We start from the raw sequence: 19,751 nt of genomic DNA, 5'->3' as shown, positions 1-19,751 counted from the left end.
GGGGGCGTGCAGACCAGGTCACCAGCTGCGCCCCTCGGACCCAACTTCCCCCATAAGTGCCGCTGAGAAGTACCCCATCCCGGGAACACCCCGCAAGTGTCCCCCTGGAGACACGAGCCGCAAAGGGTCCTGGAGGGCCTGGTCCAGTCGCCGCGCCCCAAGCCCAGGCCCGGCCAAGGTCGACCAATGAGGGTGAGGAGGCCGTGCCCTGAAGGGAGAGAAAGCCAGCCCTGGGCGGTGAGGTCAGGGCCAGAAGGACCCAGGCGCTGGAGCAGGGACAGGATGCCGTGATCGCGAGAGGCCAAGTGCGGACGCGCTCACGGGCGGGGCTTCGCCGGAGGTCCTGTCGGTGCCGCAGTGGATAAAACACGGGAGGAGGCCGGCACAGGTGCTGTGGATCCCTGTGAACACAGGCCCTCGGAGCAGGGGACACAGACCGCAGCCCTGCCCTGCTGTGATGGTCGCTGGGCTCTTCCCCACGGCCTCCCCGTGCGTCACCTTCTGCGGCCGGTCTGTACTTCCCCTCACCTTCCCAGTCCTGGCCACGGCATCGCCCACAGTCTGCTGTCCCTGGCTCGGCTGCCGGGCGGCCGTCCCCAGCGTTGGCCCAGGCCCACCAGCCCCTCCCCTGCGCAGGCCCTGCGCCCACCCCGCGGCTTGCGGGCACATCACCACCCCGTCTCCTCCCCCCCGCGGTGCCTGCCCCAGGCCCGCTCTGTCTTCCTCAAAACCGTTTCCTCTACCCTCTCTTCACAGGTTGCAAGTGTCGCCAACGGATTCTCCCGTGGCCTGTCTTTCCCGGTCTTTACGGGGTCTCCGATAAGCAGAAGTTTCTGGCGTCCATGGGGGCCAGTGGAGTATAGGGTCCTGGGCCCCCACAGGCTGCTCTGCCTTCACATCTCCATGGGGAACCCTGGGCCCCCGCAGCACGGGCCTGTCCCAGGCAGAACCCGCGTACTCGAGCTAGCTGGGCCAGGCCTGCATCTGTTCCGTGGGGCCGCAGGGGGCTGGGTGGCACCCAGGCCCTGCCGCAGGCCTGCAGACCTGCCACGTCACGTGCAGAAGTGGACTAAGGTCCCCGACCGGGGCTGGGGGCCGGGGACCGTGATGGCTGCGCCCCCGCCTACAGGAAGGCGGCCATGCTTCTGTGCTTCTGAGCCACTAAGCGCGTGCTAACGTGGCGGCAACAGTAGGAGCCAATGTCAGAGCCCAGCCTGCTCCCCGGACCACCGAGTGTGCCTCGCTTCCCCCCGACTTGGCCTGTGGCACCTCGTGTCTCTCAGAATCCGCGCCGAACTCCCACAGACACACAGACACACGTGGGGTCTCGAGTAGGCTGTATTGGGTCCACAGAACAGTTTGAGAAGGGACAGCTCCAGAACGCCGAGTTTGCATTTGGCTTCTAAAATTCGTTCTCGGGGGCCAATGGGTGTCCTGACTCAACGGCACTCACAGAGGACAGGGAGCTTTGAGTGACTTGTTTCCAAGAAGGGTCCTGTCCAGCGGCTAGGAGGATGGCGGAGGGCCCAGCAGGCAGGGGTTCTAGAAGTGACTTCACACACTGAGGCGGCAGGTGGAGGGCTGGGGCCCCGCGGGCCCTGGGCCACAGCTGGAGCACGTGAGGAGCTGGGAGGGGGCCGTGTGGGGAGGGGAGAACCCGACGCCCCCAAGGGACGGGGGTCGGGGTGGGGGCAGGCTGGCCGAGACCAGGCAACACCAGCAACATGCCAGCCAGGCAGGAAGAGCCAGTGAGAGAATGTTCTTGAGGGGCCCAGGCGTGGAAGTGTCCTCGGGCCTGAACTGGCTGGCAGCAGGAGGCCGCGGACAGGCCCCTAGGCCCGCCCAGCAGCAGCCTGGGGTTCAACCGCCCTAGGACAGGGGAGCCTGGCGAGGGAGGCAGGGACGTGGCTGTCTGCGCCTGCTGGGTGAGGGGTGCCGAGAGGCTGAGCCCCCAGGATGGAGGGGGACTGTTCCGGCAAGCTGGGGGCGCATCCCCCAGACACAGATGGCTCTTTGTCGGGGCCGAGCCCAGCTCCCCCACCGGTCTCGGGAACAAAGCCCCCTCTGTCCACAGTGGCCTCCCCCTCACCCCCAGCACCGCTCCCAGGAGAGGAGCAGAGCCCCCTACCCCCAGGCTCCCAGCCGGCGTCCCTGCCCCCCCTCACACACCAGGCACCCACAGGGCGGGGTGTGCAGTAGGGGCCCGGGGCACAGTGTGTAGGGGGCATGCGGGGCAATCCCCCGAAGGACCCCGATGCCCACGCCGTGTTGCAGGCCATGCCTGACCCGCCAGCACCTGAGCAGCACTGGACCAGCCCAGCTTCGGCAACCACCCCCCAGGATCCCCTTCCCCTGGGCCTGAGCACAGACCGGACCCTCCCCAACCTGCCCCAGCGAGGAACCTGGAAGGGTGGCAGAGGGAGGGCCAGAACAGAGCCTCACCCCTGCAGAGAGGTCTCTACGACTTATTTCTGGGTCCTCCTTTGGTCCTGAAGGCCCATGGACTCCACACTGGGCCTGTCATGCCCGCCCCCAGTATTACTAGCCAAGGGGCTGGGCTCTGCCCCAGGTGGGGACAGCCCCAGGGCTCAGGGAGACCATGCCTGGGGCCCCGTGTCTGCGTCGTCCCCGCCACCACCCTGAAATCTGCCCCTCCGAGGCCCAACCAGGGCAGGTCAGGGCAGGTCCCCCTCCAGGCGGGCACAGGGCCTCAACGACCGGGTGGCAAGATCCAGATGAGGCCGGGCAGGGCTCCCGCCAGCCTGGCCAGTTCCTGCCGACACTGTCTCTGCAGCTGGCACAGCACTGCCTCCAGGCAGGCCTCCCGGCTCCTCAGCACCTCAATCACCTGGGCCGCCCGCAGGCCTGGGCCCCCCGAGGCTCCGGCGTCACTCTTCACCAGCCGGCAGGGCCCGTGGGGCTGGGCTGCGGCCCCACCTCGCTCCCAGGCCCTCTGAAGAGCTGCCAGCTCGAGTCCCACGGCCTCCCGTGAGGCCCGCTGCACCGCACTCCACTCGGGCCCCCAGCCTCCAACCTGCATGGGGCAGACGGCAGCTCGTGAACCAGGGGCGGCCACATCCTGCCCAGGACACGGCCTTCGGGCCCCCTCGGCCCCAACACCAGCCCCCAGCCCTCACCCTGGCCTCCCAGGCTGCCCGCCGGGGCTCCGCGGCTCCCCGCAACTCCTCCTGTAGGGCCTGCAGCTCGCGGGCCACCAGCTCCCACTCGCCAGCCCCCCGCTCGGGGATCCGCGGCACAAACGTGGGCTGCGAGGCCTCTGGAGGGCAGGTGCCCAGGACTGTGTCCTGCGGAGAGAGACCAAGTGAGTGGCAGGCAGCTTGTCCGGGCCTCGACCACAGGTCCAGCCCCTCAGCCAACGGGGGACAGAGGGCATAGAGGCCCGGGGGCAGCGGCCACCCCCCCCCCCCGGTGGCACAGTGAGCTGGAAGCCAGGGACGCCCCCAGACTTGTGGACCCCTGAGGAGTCTGGGCTCCCCAGCAGCTGGGCAGGGTAGGTGACGGACAGACAGACATCCGCAAAGAGGCAGAGACTCAGAGCCAGCCGGCCTGCAAAGCCAGCTTGGTGGCTGCGTGTGTCTGTGGCCTCCCCCAACCTCCTCTTCCTGTCCGAGAACTAGGAAGGCGCCCCCACCCCGGGGCTGCCGTGGTCAAGGCCGGGACAGGGAGGGGAGCCAGTCACACCATCCACCGCCAGAAGACCAGCTCCTGGCGCCTCCAACGCAGGGCTGCCTCCAGGCACACATTCTCGCTCTCCAGCCTCCGAAGCAGCTGCAAAGCAGACCATAAACCGTGGCCGGGTCAGAACCCCACCTGGGACCCCCGGCCCCGAGCACCCGACCACCGTGCTCACCAGTCCCCCTGGCCCCGCAATGGCAGAGCCGCCCCCCTGCGGCAGCCCCACCTCCAGGCTGGGGCCTCAGAGACACCCACCGTCCCCACAGGGTCAGGGGCTGAGCCCAAGCGTCGACTCGGGACCTCTGCCCCACATCCCTCACTGACTGGGGGGCTGCACCCGGGAGGCTGTAGGCAGATGAGGAGGTCCCAGAAGGGGCAGCCTGCCAGGCTCTCGGGGCGGGAAACCCTCCGTATAACCTCAGGAAGGCAGGGCGGAGGCTGGGCCTGGGCACGGCATGCAGGGCCCAGCTGCACCCCGCACGGCCCCCTGCCCGCCTCAGGCAGCCCCAAACCTGCAGACCCCGCAGGAACATGTGGCCGCGCGCTGGAGCGCAGCAGCACCTGCCCCAGCCTCGGCCTCCACCACCAGGGGGCCCACCGACCGGGGAGGTGCTGTTGAGGCCTCCTCCCCCCCAACCCGCTCCATCCCGCCCCCGCTGCCCCCTCAGGAAGCCACAGGCCTGCACCTGCTGTGGCCCCTCTCTGAAGGCAGCCACCAGCCTACCATCCAGGCCACGGGCACTGCTCCTTCCGGAAGACAGGTGCACCGGGCTTCCTGGGAACGCAGCAGCACGCTCTGAGGCCAGAGCACGGTGGCCACACAAGAGCTCTGACAAGCCACCGCTCACGGAGGGCCAGTGCACAGGCCCTGTACGACAGGCACCCGTGACCCAGCGTCTCCCCTGGCCGGGAAGGGACCCCTGCTCTGCCCCTGCAAACAGCAAACAGGCTGCCAGCCGGGCCACCAGGGGACTGCTTGCTGCTACAGCAGGAACCTGGGGCTCCAGGGGTCCGGAGGTCAGGTGGGGAGCGCCCTTGGATGCCAAGCCAAGGACCCAGCCCATCGCTGTAAAGCCAGGCACAGAGAGAACCACTCTGTGGGCCCAGGGGAGCACGGCCTGGAGCCCAGAGGGTGCCAGGTGCACCCACGTCCCTGGACGCACACGCACAGTGAATGTGGAACGGTCCCCAGGTGCTCCCCACCTCCCAGGCTATGGGAAGAGGGGCAGGCACAGCAGGAAGAGGCAACACGCCCCCACTGTCCCCCCACGTGCAGGCCCCGTGCCGGAGTCTCCTGAGGCAGCCACCTCCCCGCCGCACCCCACTGCGCTGTGGCCAGGGCAGGGGGGGAGGCACAGGGACATGAGAAGGGCTGCAGGCCCGGCCAGTAACCAAGCACGCTCACTGTCCAGCTACTCCGCAGCACGCCTGGCCACTCACACAGCAACCATAGATCACTCCAGAAGCTTCTGGGACCCATCCCAAGAGTGCGGGCTCTTTGGGTACACCGATCCGGGCTTCTGCCAGCAACCCCTCCAGAAACCTCGGGAGGAAGCCAACCGTGACCCCCAACGACCTCACGCCGTCTGCAGTCCAGAGGCGCCCGCACGCCCCAGCTTCAAGGGCGGGGAGGGGGGGGGCGCCACGGGCTCCCACCCACCACCACCACAGAGACCGGGGCCCCAGGCCACATCTGGCTGAAGCCGGCGCAGCCTCAGCCCTGCTCCAACCCAGAGGGACCAAGGGCAGGAAGCCTGGGCCTCGCTGAGTCACCCGTAAAAGGGGACCTTGCCGAGGGCACCTCAGGTCGCCAAGATAACCGCCTCAGCACTTCCAGAGAACGAGCGCAGCCCTGCCTGGGAGGGCTGGCCAGGTGCTGGCCAGGACTGCAGGCCTGGCAAGCGCCTCCCCCCGGCCGCCGGTGGCTGCCCCAACCCCACAAAGGGAGGCACAACTCTCTGAAAGCACACAACTCCCGAGCTGGGGTCCGCTGGGCCTGGAAAGAGGGGCCACACCAGCCCTGAGCCTCAGCCCACCTGCCTGGCCAAGTGCCCCCCAGGCTGGACAGTGCCAGCCTCACACTCTGGAGCAGCCAGAGCCCAACCGTCAAGTGACAGCCAGCCCTGGGCCTGTCCCAGGACGTCCTGGCCATGCCAGCCTGAGGGAAGGAAACAATAATGACCGACGGGGGCCTCCTGAAAAGAAAGTCAGCAAAGGATGGGGCATGCTAGACCAGCCCCCCTCTCTCGCTAACCGTGCCCAGCCACACGCACACACACGGCCACGTGGCCTGGATTTCTGCAACACCGGATGGTCTGGGAGCTGGGGGAGGCCCTGAGGACATGTCTGGGACCCCCCACCAGCAAGATGGGGAGTGGGGCAGTCACCCACAGCTCAAAGCCGGTCGCCTGGGTCCTCCCTCCCAGGACCCTCCCCACCTCGACCCCCACCACCTCACGCCGTCTGCAGTCCTACGGCACCGACACGCACCAGCCCTCACCTGCTGGCCGCCCTCCGCGTCCCTGAGCAGCTCGGTCTCGGCAACAGACAGGTGGCCAAGGCTGCGGTCACTGTGGCAGCCGCGGGTATATGAGTGGATCTGAAACAGGCAGCGTGAACCCCAGGCTGAGTAGGAAGGGGCGCCTCTCCCAGCTCCAGGTGAGGCTTTGGGGGCCTGCTTCGCAGACAAGGAAATGGGCCATGCCTGGCCGAGGTGGTCAGGGCAGGCCAGGGTCAGGCTCAGGACAATAGTCAGCACCGCTGGGGAGCCGGCCCTGGGCCCTGCAGGAGGCTCCTGCAGAGAGTGGGGTATGGGCAGCGCCGCCTACAGCTTCCCCATCCTGCCCAGTTCCCAGGGGTGTGGCGGAACTGGAATCGGGCATCCCTGCTTCTAAGCTCACTGACTGCCAGGTCCGTGTGGTGGGAGAAGCAGCCTCTGGACGGGCTAGGAGATCCAGCGAAGACAACGGCAAGGACACAGAGTGACTGTCTGGACCTGGGGGACAGGGAAGGCTTCCCAGCAAGGCCCGGCCCCAAGGCATCACGGAGGTCACTCGTGGCCATGTCCCAAGCAGGAGGAGTGCCAGGAGCCCAGTCCGAGCCAGAGCGACGCAGCTCCCGAGAAGAGCTGAGGGATGAACAGGTCCCCTGCGGGGGCAGACGTGCAGGGTGGGGGGATCCCAGCATCCAGGAGCCCTACATCGGTGGGAGTCTGAGGCCCCCCGCCCAACCCCCTCTCAGCCCAGGTTTTGCACTGGACCTGTAAGGGTGACCTGTGCCCCACAGCTGAGCCTTAGTGGCCTTCAGGAGCTCTACAGAAGCCGCCCGCTGCCCATCAGCCTCCACCCAGGATGTGGCAGAAGGAGGGGGTACCTTCCTTCCCAAAACATGCCCAGGCAGCAGCGGCTCCCCCAGCACCCAGAGCCTACTTCGTGGCTCAGAGACAGAGTCTGAGGCCTCTGATGACTTCCGGGCACAGGAAAGTCAACCCCACAGGCTCCTGGCCCCGGTGATGCCTAGCTCCACCTGCCCTGTGACCCCTCCTGGACCACCTGGAGCCCTGGACTCAGGCTCTGGGCCACCACAGGGCAGTGGCCAACCAGTCAGCTCCCAGCCAGGTTTGGGAAGGGCCACATCCAGTCAAAGGCCAGGCTCCAGCCTGTAGTATGGACAGTAAGTGTCCCCGGGGGACAGTCCCCAGTGACAGTACCTTGCCCAGGAGGGCACACTGCTCCTGCTGACTGGTGATCAGCTTCCGCCACTGGAACCGCAGCTTTCCCATCAGCCACTGCAAGTGGCGTATGTCCACAGGGCCATCAGCTTCCACACGGGGTACAGGGGCGCCAGGCCTGGCCAGGGCTTCACACTAGAGAGGGACAAGGGTCACGCCCTGCTCCCACGCCCCCCAGCGGAGACCCCAGGAAAAGAGGCCCCTGGAATGAGTGCCATGGTCCTCGGGGGTGCCACACACCCACGTCCAGTGAGCACACACCCAATACTGCCCCCAAGGGAAGGGCAGGGGAGGAGGAGAGAGCAGTGGAGAGGGTGACACCGCCCCCCACAGGGCTGTCCCAGGCCGCATCCAGGGTCCCAGCCAGGATCCGGCCCCGTTCCCTCTCACCCCACACCCACCTCGCACAGGGGTATCTCGTCGCCCAGCCGCACGCGGGTCTGGGCCAGCAGCCGCTCGAGCAGGGGCCCGCGGGCCAGAAGCCAGGCCAAGGCCAGCAGGAGCTCGCGACTGCCCTGGGAGCCGTCCTCAGGGAGCTGTGCCAGCGCCCGCCTGGGGTAGCCCTGGGAGCGCAGCTCGGACTTCACCGCTCGGACTTGGGCCTCTGTAGATGGGGGTTCGCCTGCTCAGGGAGGCCACCCGTTAGGAGTGCGCCACCAGACCTTCTAGGGGCCCCCGCATGACCCCCAAGCAGAGGCCAGGTTTAGGAGGGGACAATCGGGGGACTTACAGGATGAGAGAGCCAAGGCTAATGGGGTCACGGCTTAGGAGGTGGGCGGGGCTTTGCCAGAGCTGGGAGCGTGGTGGACTGGGTGAAGCCGGGACCCGCCTGAGGCGGGGCTTGCCAGGGGGGCGGGGCTAACCAGTTTGGGACTTTACAGGAGTCGGACCTCGTGATGTGAGTGGGAGGAGCGAAGGCCAACAGGTTGTGGCTTACTGTTGGGACGCGCTTGACCGGGGAGGGGCTTGCGTGAGTTGGACGGCCCCTGGTGGGTGGAAGGGGCTTGTAGGGGGCGGGGCTAGCCGTTTAGGGGGCCTTGCAGGAGAGGGACCCCGCGAGGCGAGTGGGAGGAGCCAGGGCCCACCGGGCGAGCCTCACTCTGGGGAGTGATTAACGGGGCGGGACTTGCGTGAGTGGGCGGAGCCAGGGCCTCGCCGGAGCGGGGCTTACCCTGGGCTGGGGACGCCGAGGCGCCGTCGGCTGACAGCGGCGAGAGTACGCGAAAGAGCAGCTGCCAGAGCGCCGGGGCCTGCGGGGATCGAAGAGCGACAGTCAGCTGGGCCGGCCGCCACCCCGCGTCCTCCCCGGCTCCTGCCGACCCGGCCCCCTGCCCCGCGGGCCTCACCGCCTCCGGACGGTCGAACTTGGCGCGGCGGAAGATCTCGGGGCTGGGCCCAGCGGGCAGCGTCCGACTCAGCGCGGCGATGGCCTTGGGCAAGGCCCCGACCGCGGCTCCCCGGTCCACCCTGCGCCGCCGCCGTCCCATGCAGCTTGCACTGACTTTCCTCGGATTGCGCGCCGCGGCCGCGGGGTCCCAGCGTCCAATCACCGCGCCGGTGCCGTCTCTGCTAGGCCCACGCCCAATCACCCAACGGGTCGAGACACGCCTCCAGCGTCGGCCCAATGAGCGGTGCCCCCGGCCTTTGAGTGCAGTCTCTTCTGTCCAGTGCGCAGGCACTTCCGGTGCTCTCGGGGCCAATTGGCGACGGCAGCTCCGGGGTACGCTTTTTGTGGCCCAGTCGCTGCGACACCCGACACCCGCCTCGTCCAGACCCCACCAATCAGCGCCTCACCCATCTTAGCGCCAAATGGCAGCCTAGCAACCCGCGGAGGGCTTTGGGCCGCGCTCCGGCCCCCCCCTGCGGCCGGGAGCGCAACGCAGCCAGGCGCCGCCGACCCTCGCGGGCGTCCCTGTGGCTCCGCGAGCCCGGCCGGCCCGCTCACCAGGGGTTCCCGCGGGATGCGGGCGGCCCCCTTCCCACCCCAAACCTACACCCGGACCCCGGCCCGGTCCTCCCGGCCTCGCTGTTCTGCACCCAGGAAGTCTCCTTCCGCCGCCGCATAGGAGCGGCCGAGGACGCGGTGCCAGGGAGGGCAGCGAAGCGCTCGCCCGCGGTCCCAGAGCCCGGCAGTGCACACGGACGCCCCGGCTCGTGAAAGGCGCCGGGCGCGCAGCGCTGTCGCGTGTCCACGGTGCGCGTAGGAAACGCCCCACACAGCAGGTGGCGCGCGCGGGCACGCGGGGCGGCTGTAGAACCCTGCACATCGGTTAGAGCTGACGGACGGCACGGGCGAATTTTGTACGTGTGGCACGTGAATTACACCTCAGCGAAGAGGTCGGGAGGACAGAGCCACCAGCCCTCCGATCCTCGCCCTGCCCACGCCACCCTCCTACGCTTCCTCCACCGCCCCCCACCCCCCGGCGGGGGCCACGCCCGCAGGAAGTGCGTCGGCGGCGGGTCCGGCGCCCCAGGTCCCCACCTTTGCCCTCCTCCCTCTCTCCCGCGCGGCCCGCTCCTTGGCCTGTGTTCCATCCCCACCCCACACACCGTCGCGGAGCCGGTCACCTGCCCCGCGGGAGGGGACACTACTGCCGGTCCCCCAGCTTCGCCGTGCCGGGTCCCGCAGGCAGGCCACTCTGCTGAGCCAGGCGTAGCGCCCTGCGGCCTTCAAAATAAAGACCACACCCCTGAGCCACCCGCCCAGCCCAGCGGGTCTTCTCTCTGAGTGTGCCACCTGAAGTGCTCTCCTGCGTCCTGGCCTGGTCAGGCCCCCTCTGGCGGCAGGCCTCATCCCTTCAACTGTCCCACCTGGCTGTGGGCTACACGGGGGCAGCGCTGCCCCCCCCCCCCCAGCACTTGGCCCAGATTTTCCGGGGTACCCCCACTCCTCACTGTGGCACAAGACACTGCTGAATCTCAGATTCAGCCCCAGCCCCCACCCTTCCACTGTGCTGAGAAACCCCGCCTCACCTTAGCACCATCTGTTCTCTCCCACCCCCTCCCCACCAGATGCACTATGGCTCCCACCCTTTGGCGCTCTGTGAGCCACCCAACAACGCCCCCCCCCCAACACACACACACACACCCTACACGAAGCCCTTGAGGCCCCCAACAGCCCGTCCAGCTCAGCCCTGCAAGGCCTGGGTAGGGCCAAGGCCTGGGAGCGGTGGCCCTCTGCCAGGACTGGAGACTGAATGGCCAGTGGGGGTAATGAGGAGGGCTCCAAGTGTGGTCCAGTCTGCAGCTGCTGCCAGAACTGACATGGGCATTTCCAGAAAGCCCCCAACTATCCACTGCCCAGCTAGTCCTCAAATTCCCCACTTGGCCGCTGGCTACTTGCTACTCTGGAGGGACGGTGTACAAAAAGAGGGGCGGTGCTGTCCAGGCAGATGCCCCTGCAGGAACGTGGCTGGCCTGGTCCACCAAGGCAGGTGGGGAATGGAGACAAGGGTGGGCAGGAAGTGGAGAGAGCAGGCGAGGACTCCCCACCACAAGGCCCCGAAAGCTTCTCAAAAAACGGAACCAGCTTGAGCACAGCTGATTCACCCTGTGGCCACCATCAACCGACTACCAGGCCTCATGTTCCCGCTGACCTGTTGACCCACCCTTAGCCCCATCCCTGAACCGAGGGGGCATTAGGGGGCCTGGGAGCTGGGGAGCTGAGCCACCATGGGGCCTTCCAGGGTGGCCAGCCACCTGCCTTGCAGAGGAAGCTTCAGCCTTGTGGCAGCCCCGGGGAACAGCACAGCAGGAAGAGCAGGGCTCCTGGCAGGGCCAGGAGTCAGAACCCCCAGCGGCGGCTCCCTTGAACCATCCCCCTGTCACCCTGTCAGTGCACTCTGTGGGCATGTACACACACACACACACACACACACACACACACACACAGAGGCAGGGCTTCTGAGTGCTCAGCTTTATTGAGGGCAAGGGAGACTACAGGGGAGCCCCGGGTGCCTGGGGATAAGGCCTGGAATCGGCCTGGAAGGGCAGTGGCCCAGTAGACAGCCAGGGACAGCGTTTCCACGACCTGCGCAGAGAGGTCAGAGGACAGAAGTGAGTGCAGGTCCAGTGAGCAGTCAGGCCTCACCCGAGAGTGCAGGGACCATCCCGAAGGCCTGAGGGTCTGCGCTGGGGGGATGGGGGTGTACCTGGGTTTATTTGAAAGTGTGACTCTCAGCGCCACCCCGCCCAAAGCCTGCAGAGAAAAGAGTAGGCAGGTTACCAGGTTGGCGGGGAGGGGGGGGGGGGAGGTGCTGGGGAGGCTGGGGGGAGGCGGGAAGGCAGCTCAAGGGGCCATGCGTAGGAAGCGTACCTTTGGGCCCGAACATGGCGGCGTAGCAGGGGTGGTTGCAGTAGGGCTTGCCTTCATGCTGCAAAGACAAGGGCCATGAGGGGCTGTCACCCCTCACCCTGCGCCCGCCACTGCCCTCCGGGCCCCACCTACCTCAGCGTGGCCCCCCGATGTCAGCGTCTTTCCGCATTTCTCACACTTCAGGCAAGGCCGGTGCCAGTCCTTCCCCAGAGAGGTCACCCGTTCGGCTGCAGAGGTACATACACCCCTCCCCTACTGTAAGACATTGCTCTGGGGCCACAGGGCACCCGTCTGCTAACATAACAGCCTAAAGTAACAGCCTTCTCCAGCTCCTTCTGCTCATGGTCTCACCCAGCCCGCCTGGTGGCCCACGCGGGGTCTCAGCTGGCCTCCGTGCCCGTGGGTGGGGAGGGGCACCCCCAGTCCCCTAGGCGTGTCCAGCCAAACAAACGGCAGGGGGCGCTGCGTGGAGCTGCAGGAAGAAGCCTCCAGGGCCAGGGTGGGGGGCCTGGGTGACCTGCGGGGGTGGTCGGAGATGGGGCCTGCAGGCGCCCTTCTCCGGGGCGAAGGCGGGGGAGACCCTTCCCACTTCCTCCCGCCTCTCTCCTGGGGGGGCCCCGGGGCGCGGGGCAGGGAGGCGGCACCCGGGGTGTGAGCGCGCCCGGGATCGCGCCCCGGGCGCCGGTTTCCGCGTCTGTTTCTACTTAGCTATGGGAGGGGCGGCCAGAGCGCAGCGTTTCTTCTTTGGCGGCGCGGTCCCCGCCCAGGGCGCGCCGAGGGGGAACGGGACGGTTGGGGAGATCCGGCGACGGGGAGTCCCAGAGTCAGGGAGACCCAGAGAAGGGGGAACCCAGAATCGGGGAGACCCAGCGGGACCGAAGGAAAGAGAGCGGGCCGGAGACGCCGAATCAGCAGAGACCTCGGGCCACCCCACACAGGGGTCCTGATCCGCATACCCAAGCCGTCGCCGGCAGGGCTGAAGTGTGGGCTCCCGGCACGCTGCCCCAGGGTCCCCAGCGCGCCCAGCCCTCCGGAGAAGCCCTGTTCGTAGTCCCTGGGTGCACCGCGGTCCCGGCCGGGAGTGGGCCGGGGCGGGAGGGGTGCGCTCACCAAAGTACACTTCCTTGTCGCACTTGGGGCACTTGGGCATGGCGGCAAGGGGTCAGGCGTGAACGACCGGTCAGGAGCAGACAGGAGAGCCGGACTGGGTGGGTCCCGCGGGGTGTGCGCCTTTCAGGGACCCCAAGACCCCGCCCCTTTGGGACCTGCCCCTCGAGCCCCGCCCCCTGAGTCCAGGATTTGGACCCGTGGACTTGGATTCCAGGCCAACCAGCCAAGAAAGGTCATCTGGTCCACCCCCGCCTTCAGGCAGCATCAGGCCTAACCGACGACGGGGTAGGGGGGCGGTTCAAGGAGCGCACGGGATCGCGCACGGGATCCCTGGGGATGCGCTGAAGGGGCGGGGCTCCTCCGGGGGCTACTGCCCCGCCCCTTGCCCAGGGTCCAGGATCTAGGGAAGGGGCTCCCCAGGGCCAGGAAGCCCCGGCCCCCCAGCGGCCCAGCCCCTGTCCCCAGTCCTCCGACACCAGTCCTCCGAGCCCCAGATAGCTGGGATCCAGGGAGTCACCGATAAAATGCAAATAGATGCAAACCAGCGTGTGCGGACTTCCTTCTCCCCACACACTTTGACCCGACCCTCTCCCAGACAGAGGGTTGGGGACCAGCGACGTCTCAGCCTTGTAGCCCCTCCCCCCGTGAATCTCCCCTCCGGCCTTCATCACACGCGGAGCTAGGACGCCCACCCCTCCCCAGCCCCCCACGCCCAAGGGACATCCCGGGCCTCTGCGAGCCCTCCACCCCCGCCGCTGCCTGGGAAGTCCATTGGACAGCAGCCCGGGAAATTTGGAAGAGGGGACTTCGAGACGGGACGTCCCCTCCCTCCCCTCCGCGGTAACAGTGACCAGTGTGAGCGCGGGGGTGGGCGCGGCCACGCACAGGGCATCTCTGCCGGAAGGGCTCCTTATCTCTGCGGGAAGAGCACGAGAGCGCACGACGGGAGTGGTTCAAGTCCTACGCCCAGGGCAAGTGCGGGCCGGTGCCAGGTGGAGACCATCCTACTCCACCCACCCTGGGAGTGGGAAGTGTCCAGGGGGCTGGTGGGGTCTCCCAGCCGCCTTTCAGCCCAGACCTAGGCTTCAGCCTGGCTGGGGTCCCGGCCTCCATGTCCCCTTAGGAAGTCCCTGCCCGCTAGGCCATTCCCTCCTGGCCACTGGCACCCTGGCCACGGTCCTCTCTGCTGGGGGCGGGGGAAGGGGGCCTGTCCCCTCTGCCTGCTCAGCGGATCCTCCCCCGGCCACACCCAGTTTCTTGGCTCCTCAGCTAAGCTCCAGCCCCCTGTCGAGGCCCCAGCCCCTTGGCCCCCCAGCGCCGCAGCCCCCTCCCCGCCTTGGCCCCGACGTCCAAGACCTCAGGACCCCCAGCGCGCCAGCCCCTCCCCCCGCCCCGGTCCCCCAGCGCCCCACCCTTCCTCCCTTTCTCCGGGTTGCCCATGTCCCTCCCTTAGGCTACCACCCTCCTCCTCATCTGCTGACACACCCATCTCTCAACACCAAACCACCCTGGGCCTATCCAGGCCCCATCTTCTTGGAAGGGGCTGGAGACCATCCTCTGACAGGACCCAGGGGCTCCTGGCCTCCCCACAGGCACTCAGCGACTCCAACATCACCCTCCCTGAAGCCCACCTCCCCACCATAGGCCTCCGGCCTGGCACTGGGAGGGAGGAGGGAAACCATGGGTGCCCCCACCCGCACCCCCACAGGGCCCGCCCTCTGCCCCCCAAAAGAGGCCTGGCTTGGGGTAAGGGTGGCAGCGGCCAGGGATGCAGGGCCACGGAGGCCACCTCCAGAGTGAGCCCTCGGTGAGTAGGGCACACTAGCTCCCACACCCTCACGTCCTGCCCCTCATGCTTCCCTGCGTCACCCCCTCCTCCCCGAGACCCCCTTTCTGAGACCACAGTTCTGCCCCCGGCTGGGACTCTGGGAGCCCTGGGGCCTGCAAGGCTTGCACCACATCGCTAAACCCTCAGCGGCTGGCTGGCTGCTGCCCCCAGGAGTGGGGGTGCACACCACGCACCACCGGAGCCCCGGACTCCCACCCATCGATGCTGGCCTGCTCCAGCCTTGAAGCCTCCACACTCACTGCCACGTCCGGGCCCGTGGCCCTCCCTGCCCAGCGCTGGGGCACTTGGGCACGGTTTCCAGAGGTAAGGCCACCAGCCCGACCTCCTCCACCCCCCCATCCCCTCCTTTGGTGTCTCCCTGGCCTGCGCCAGATGCTGCTGCAGACAGATAGGGTCACTAGGGTGGATCCTGACTTCCCTCATCTCCTGGCTCCGGGATCTGGAAAGAGGCCGGGATGGGGAAGAGCAAGGGTGGGGGGGGATGAGCGCACAGAAACACACACAGCAGGGGACAGAAATGTAGACAGGCCAGAGAGGCCCAGAGAGGCAGGGGCTGCGGGAAGGGCCCGAGGCCCACTGGTTGGGGGGGGGGGGGGGCTGTCACAGTGCGTCATGGGGCTCTGGTCACACACATGTTGCTCGTAGCACCAGCAGCTTCCTGAGAAGACTGCCCTGCATGGATGTGCGGCATGTGCTGGGTGGAGGCCTGGGGCTCCAGGGCAGGGCTGCCTCCACCCCTACCAGGGTGATGTGCTAGAGGGGTGCAGTGAGCCCCACAGGGAGCCCGGAAGCACCCACCTCTGTCCTGGTGCCCACGGGCATCACTGTGTGAGTGCACTTGTCCGGGTACCCCAGCTGCCTCCCCAGGTTTCTGTCCGGCCCACAGCACCACCTTAAGGCTCCAGGCAGGTGGGGCCAGGAGCCAGCTCTGCCCACCTGTCCACCCACCCTGCCCCTGGGATGCCCCCCACCCACACGCTGTGACTCCAGCCCCTCCCACCATGGGGGAGCATGAGAGAGTACCATCCCTGGGGTGGTGAGGTTCCGGCTAGCTTTCTCTGCTGTTATTTCCTGTTGCCATGGTCACAGGGCTGCGGGGGCGGGGGCGGAGGGGCGGGGGGAATGCCAAAAGTAGCCAAGGGCCATGTGCCTCGCCCTCTAACTGGTACACAGCAGTTTTTCCAGACATCAGACAGACACACACACACACACACACACACACACACACACGCTCGCTGGAACCCTCTCAAATCTTCAGCCACAGGCTGGCAATGCTCCTCCAATTCCCTTGGGCTCCCTACCCATCTTGCCCACCTGAGGGGATGGGAGCCCCGCACCAGCTGCCGCCCACACCTCCTGGAGGAGATCGTGCCTCCCCCCAGAGTCTGTACCTCAGCCTCCGTCTGAGGCTCGGCTGGGTACGGGTCAGGGCCCTGACAGCTCGCCGGAGACCTGGGCCCCACCAGGTGCAAGACCTCCTACTTCCATCAGCTCACCTGGCTCAGGGGGCACCTGTGGGCGAGGGGCACTGACCTGGCCCAGGGGCCAGTTCCAGACCCAAATCTGCCTTGCTCAGCCGCCTACCCCTTGCCCCACTGTTTTGGGGGTGCTGTTTGCATTTGTTTCCCAAACAAATGGAGGACACAGTAAGCCCCCTAATACACCCCAAGGTGTAGCCTTCCCCCACTTTGCCCCCTAGTGCTACCAGCAGGCACAGGGGCTGTGTCTGGAGCATGAGGGACAAAGTGGCCAGGACAGGAACACAGAGCAACCCAGCCACTTGCCCCAGGCTGCCTCTGTGCCCACAACATCCTGCCTGGCACAGGGACAGCATGAGGGCACCCCGGGGCCCAAAGACCTGTGGGAGGCGGCTGTGGGGCTCTGGGTGCATCAGCTGAGGCCATGTTCACCTTCTGTCTGCACACCCCCATGCCCTTGGCTGTTCATGCACCACCCAAGCTTGGCTGGGGACCCAGATGGGAACCAGGAGGGACGTTGCCCTGCAGGACGATTCCCAAGAGGGCCCCGATGTACCTCCACAGCAGTGCTGGGCTCCAGGCACCTGAGAGCCAGTGACCACTGAGGAGTCCCTGCCTGGGGCCAGCCACCCTCACCCACTGGGAAAGCTCTGCCCCTCAAGCTGGACAGCACCCCTGCACTCTCTCCCCCTGTTTTCTGTGGCACTTGCTCTGGCCTCCCCCCACCATCCTTGAAGCCCCCACCCCGTGCCCTGGCCTCCAGGCCCCTTCCTCAATATGGACAAGGATGTCCCTTCCTAGGGCTGAAGGGCCAAATGCCCCAGGGCAACTGCTGGCTCCCTCTCCAGGGTCTCCCCCCCTCCCCCAGGCTCAGCTGAGTCACGGACACTCAGACGTTCCCAGGGCCTATTTTCAGCAGCTTGTCCCCCGGGACCCCCCAGTCTGCTCTGAGGTTCTGCCCCAGAGTGGGCCTGCTGGGCCTTCGAGGGACCTTCCTTGCCCCGAGGCAAGAGAAGGGATCAGACACTGCACTTTCCCAGGACTTGGCTCCTGTCCACCCAGGACCCCCCAGACCAGGTGAGAGGGCAGCTCCTGTCCTCCTCTCCTGGAAGCAGAGGCGGCATGCAGAGAGGATGGGGGGCACACGTGGCCTTGAGCTCCCTCAGTCAGCCCTACCTCGACTGGAGTCGACAGTCTGGACAGATGGGGTGACCCTCCCTTCCCCCGAAGGCTGAGCCTTGTTCCAAGAATCTATGTCCGGGAGCCAAAGACCATGCAGAACCGCCTCAAATTCCAGCCTCTCAGGTCCGGCAGCCGGCCGAGCCCCTCCTCCCCACTGCCAGAGGGCAGCCAAGCCCTGGGAAAATGTGCTGTCCACACCTGGCTGCCCTGGTCCCCCGCCAGTCTTCACCTGGCCCAGCCCCCAGCAGCCCAGAGCCAGGGTCATCGGCCCTTGCTGATTTCTTGACACTCAGCCCCTGGAGCCACAGCTGGTGGTCAGTGAGCTGCTGCTTGGACCCAGGGATGGGAGGGAGTCAGTCCCCCCTCCGCCAGTCCTAAGAAATTCAGGGAGGCTGGCCTGGGCTGGGTGGGGTTCTCAGGGAGCCTCTAGCAGGGGAAGGGCTGCCTAGGGCTGATGCTGGGGGTCACTGACCCAGGGGGGAAGCTGGGCGGGGCCTGGAGGGAGAGGTGCTGGGCATCCAGGACATGGGAACCTAGGGTCTGGACCTCAGCGAAGTGGGGACAGAGGGAGGTGCAGGCAGAGCAGCCCCCCGCCCCTGGCCCCACCCCGGGATGCCTGCCTGGTGACAGCAGCCAGGGCCACACTGGCCCACGTAGGGGGTGGAAGGCATGCCACCTTGCAGGGGCCTAGCCTTCCCAAGCCGGGGAAGACTGGACTGGCAGGAGGTGGGGTGCAGCTGGGGAGGAGGATGGTGGAGGAGGCCCCCGCGCCATGTGCAGCCCTGGGCTCTGGACGGGGAAGGAGGCTGTTAGATGGCATCTCAGGGCCGCCTCCCTGGCCGGCACCGAATGGAGGGCGGGGCGGCGGCGGTGGAGGTCAGGCAAGGGGAAGTGGAGAAGGCGGCACACCCCGGCACACAGGCCCATTGCCGCCTCTCCCGCATCTTGCGGGAGCGTCCGGGGCCGTGGACGACGGAGAAGGCACCTGACTTGCTGGGGGGGGCTTCCTGGAGCCGGTGCCATCGAGAAGGCCGCGGCCGCGCGGGGGCACCGCTGTCACACCGTTGTCACAACGACGCGCCTAGCGACGCGCGCGGAGACCAGTGGTAGCGGCACCGCCCGGTTTCCATGGCAACCCCTTGGAAACAAACAAGGCGGCGAGTCCTGCTCCGCCCGCAGGAAATGGGACGCGCTTTCCCGGCCGGCCCCGGGAGCTGGGGGCCGCTGCGTCCCAAGGCGGGCCGCAGTCGACCTTCCCCGAGGCGGTCCCGGCACCCTCGCCCCCGCGCTGCCAGGCGGGCTTTCACCCACCCAGAGCCCCCTCCGCCCCGGGTTTGGGGAAACGGCGCGCCGCCCACCCCCTCTCCTCCCCACATAGTTTCCACTGGAGGCTCCCGAGGGAGGGCCCAAGTTGCGCCCTTAGCAGCTCCCCGCCCGGCAGAGGGCAGGAATTTCCCATCCGACACCGCAGCCAGGGCGAGCGTGTGCTGCTCAGAAAGTCTGGATTCTCCCCCAAAGGTCCCCCCAACCATGGAGCCACAGCCTGGGGCAGGTGGGGGCCTTCCGCCCAGTTTGCACCAGTGCCCCGGTGGTACTTGCTCTGCCCTGGGGGGGCGGGGGGGGGGGGACACTGGCTGCCCCTGGGGTGCCTGCTCCAGCGGCCCCTCCCCCCACCCCAGGCCACCTGCCCTGCACACTCTGGCTGCATTCCAGGGCTAGCCAGGTGAGAGGAGACACTGCTGCCCACAGTGCCATGGGACGGCCTGGCATCGCCGGACACCCGAGCCGGCCGATCCACCCCCAGGGACACGCATGGCCGCTCCAAGGACAATGGCTATGGCATGCACGCAGGCTCAGCTGTGTCTGAGCTGGTGGACTGGAGGGAGAGCCGGGGAGGGGCCCTGTGCCAAGGGTTGAGGCACAGAGAGCTGGTCCTGGGGTGCAGGGCACATGGGCCCAGATGCCCTGGCTTTGAGGAGGGCAAAGCTTCTGGGGCTGCGGTGCTAGGGGCAGGTCAGGGTAGATCGGCCTAGTTTCCGCCGGAGCCTGGAGTGGAACAGAAGGTGCGCCCTCTGCTGGGCTGTCCAGAAGCGGCGGAAAAAGGAAGACCGGAGGGAGGGCTCCTGACAGGTTCAAAGGGCAGAGACTGGGCTGCCTGGGGAGGCCAGGAGTGACTCCACTCTCACTGCAAACCCGGACACAGGGACACCGGCTGGGAAGGAGCACCCAAACAGGGGGACTCGAGCCCTCAAGCCCTGGCCTTCAGACTGCCCCCCGTTCTGTCCCTTGGCCCCCACTGATGCTGACCACACCCCTTCCCCATCCAAGCCACCGCACTTCCAGGCTGGGTCCTGAAGGCCCACCTTGCCTCTGCCTACTCCCCAGCTCCTG

General features: G+C 67.5%; 2 protein-coding genes across 5 annotated transcripts; both read right to left on the bottom strand.

Annotated features, from left to right (window-relative positions):
• Window positions 1-1,320: 1,320 nt before the first annotated feature.
• On the bottom strand, window positions 1,321-9,209 carry TEDC1 (tubulin epsilon and delta complex 1). 4 transcript variants are annotated; one of them, XM_019434222.2, is made up of 8 exons: window positions 8,773-9,209; window positions 8,598-8,676; window positions 7,828-8,048; window positions 7,406-7,561; window positions 6,197-6,295; window positions 3,703-3,789; window positions 3,138-3,305; window positions 1,321-3,034 (listed from the first exon to the last, which is right to left on the bottom strand). In XM_019434222.2, the coding sequence occupies exons 1-8, from the start codon at window positions 8,911-8,913 to the stop codon at window positions 2,711-2,713; spliced, it is 1,275 nt and encodes a 424-aa protein (XP_019289767.2). In that variant the 5' UTR covers window positions 8,914-9,209; the 3' UTR covers window positions 1,321-2,710. The 4 variants fall into 4 exon arrangements, with proteins under 4 accessions (XP_019289767.2, XP_019289769.2, XP_019289770.2 ...); XM_019434224.2 differs by having other exon boundaries at window positions 7,828-8,030; window positions 8,773-9,013; XM_019434227.2 differs by having other exon boundaries at window positions 2,766-3,034; window positions 6,187-6,295; window positions 8,773-9,015.
• A 2,118-nt stretch (window positions 9,210-11,327) lies between these two features.
• Window positions 11,328-12,980, bottom strand: CRIP1 (cysteine rich protein 1). The gene is made up of 5 exons (XM_019434219.2): window positions 12,852-12,980; window positions 11,874-11,968; window positions 11,742-11,799; window positions 11,578-11,624; window positions 11,328-11,456 (listed from the first exon to the last, which is right to left on the bottom strand). Exons 1-4 carry the CDS (start codon window positions 12,889-12,891, stop codon window positions 11,584-11,586), a joined length of 234 nt encoding a protein of 77 aa, XP_019289764.1. The 5' UTR covers window positions 12,892-12,980; the 3' UTR covers window positions 11,328-11,456; window positions 11,578-11,583.
• Window positions 12,981-19,751: the final 6,771 nt, after the last annotated feature.

This window comes from Panthera pardus, unplaced genomic scaffold (assembly GCF_024362965.1).
Source record: "Panthera pardus isolate Hobbes unplaced genomic scaffold, ASM2436296v1 HiC_scaffold_24, whole genome shotgun sequence".
In the NCBI taxonomy this organism is placed as follows: domain Eukaryota; kingdom Metazoa; phylum Chordata; class Mammalia; order Carnivora; family Felidae; genus Panthera; species Panthera pardus.
Note: the sequence above shows the minus strand (reverse complement) of the source record. Positions and strands in the feature narration are given on the sequence as shown.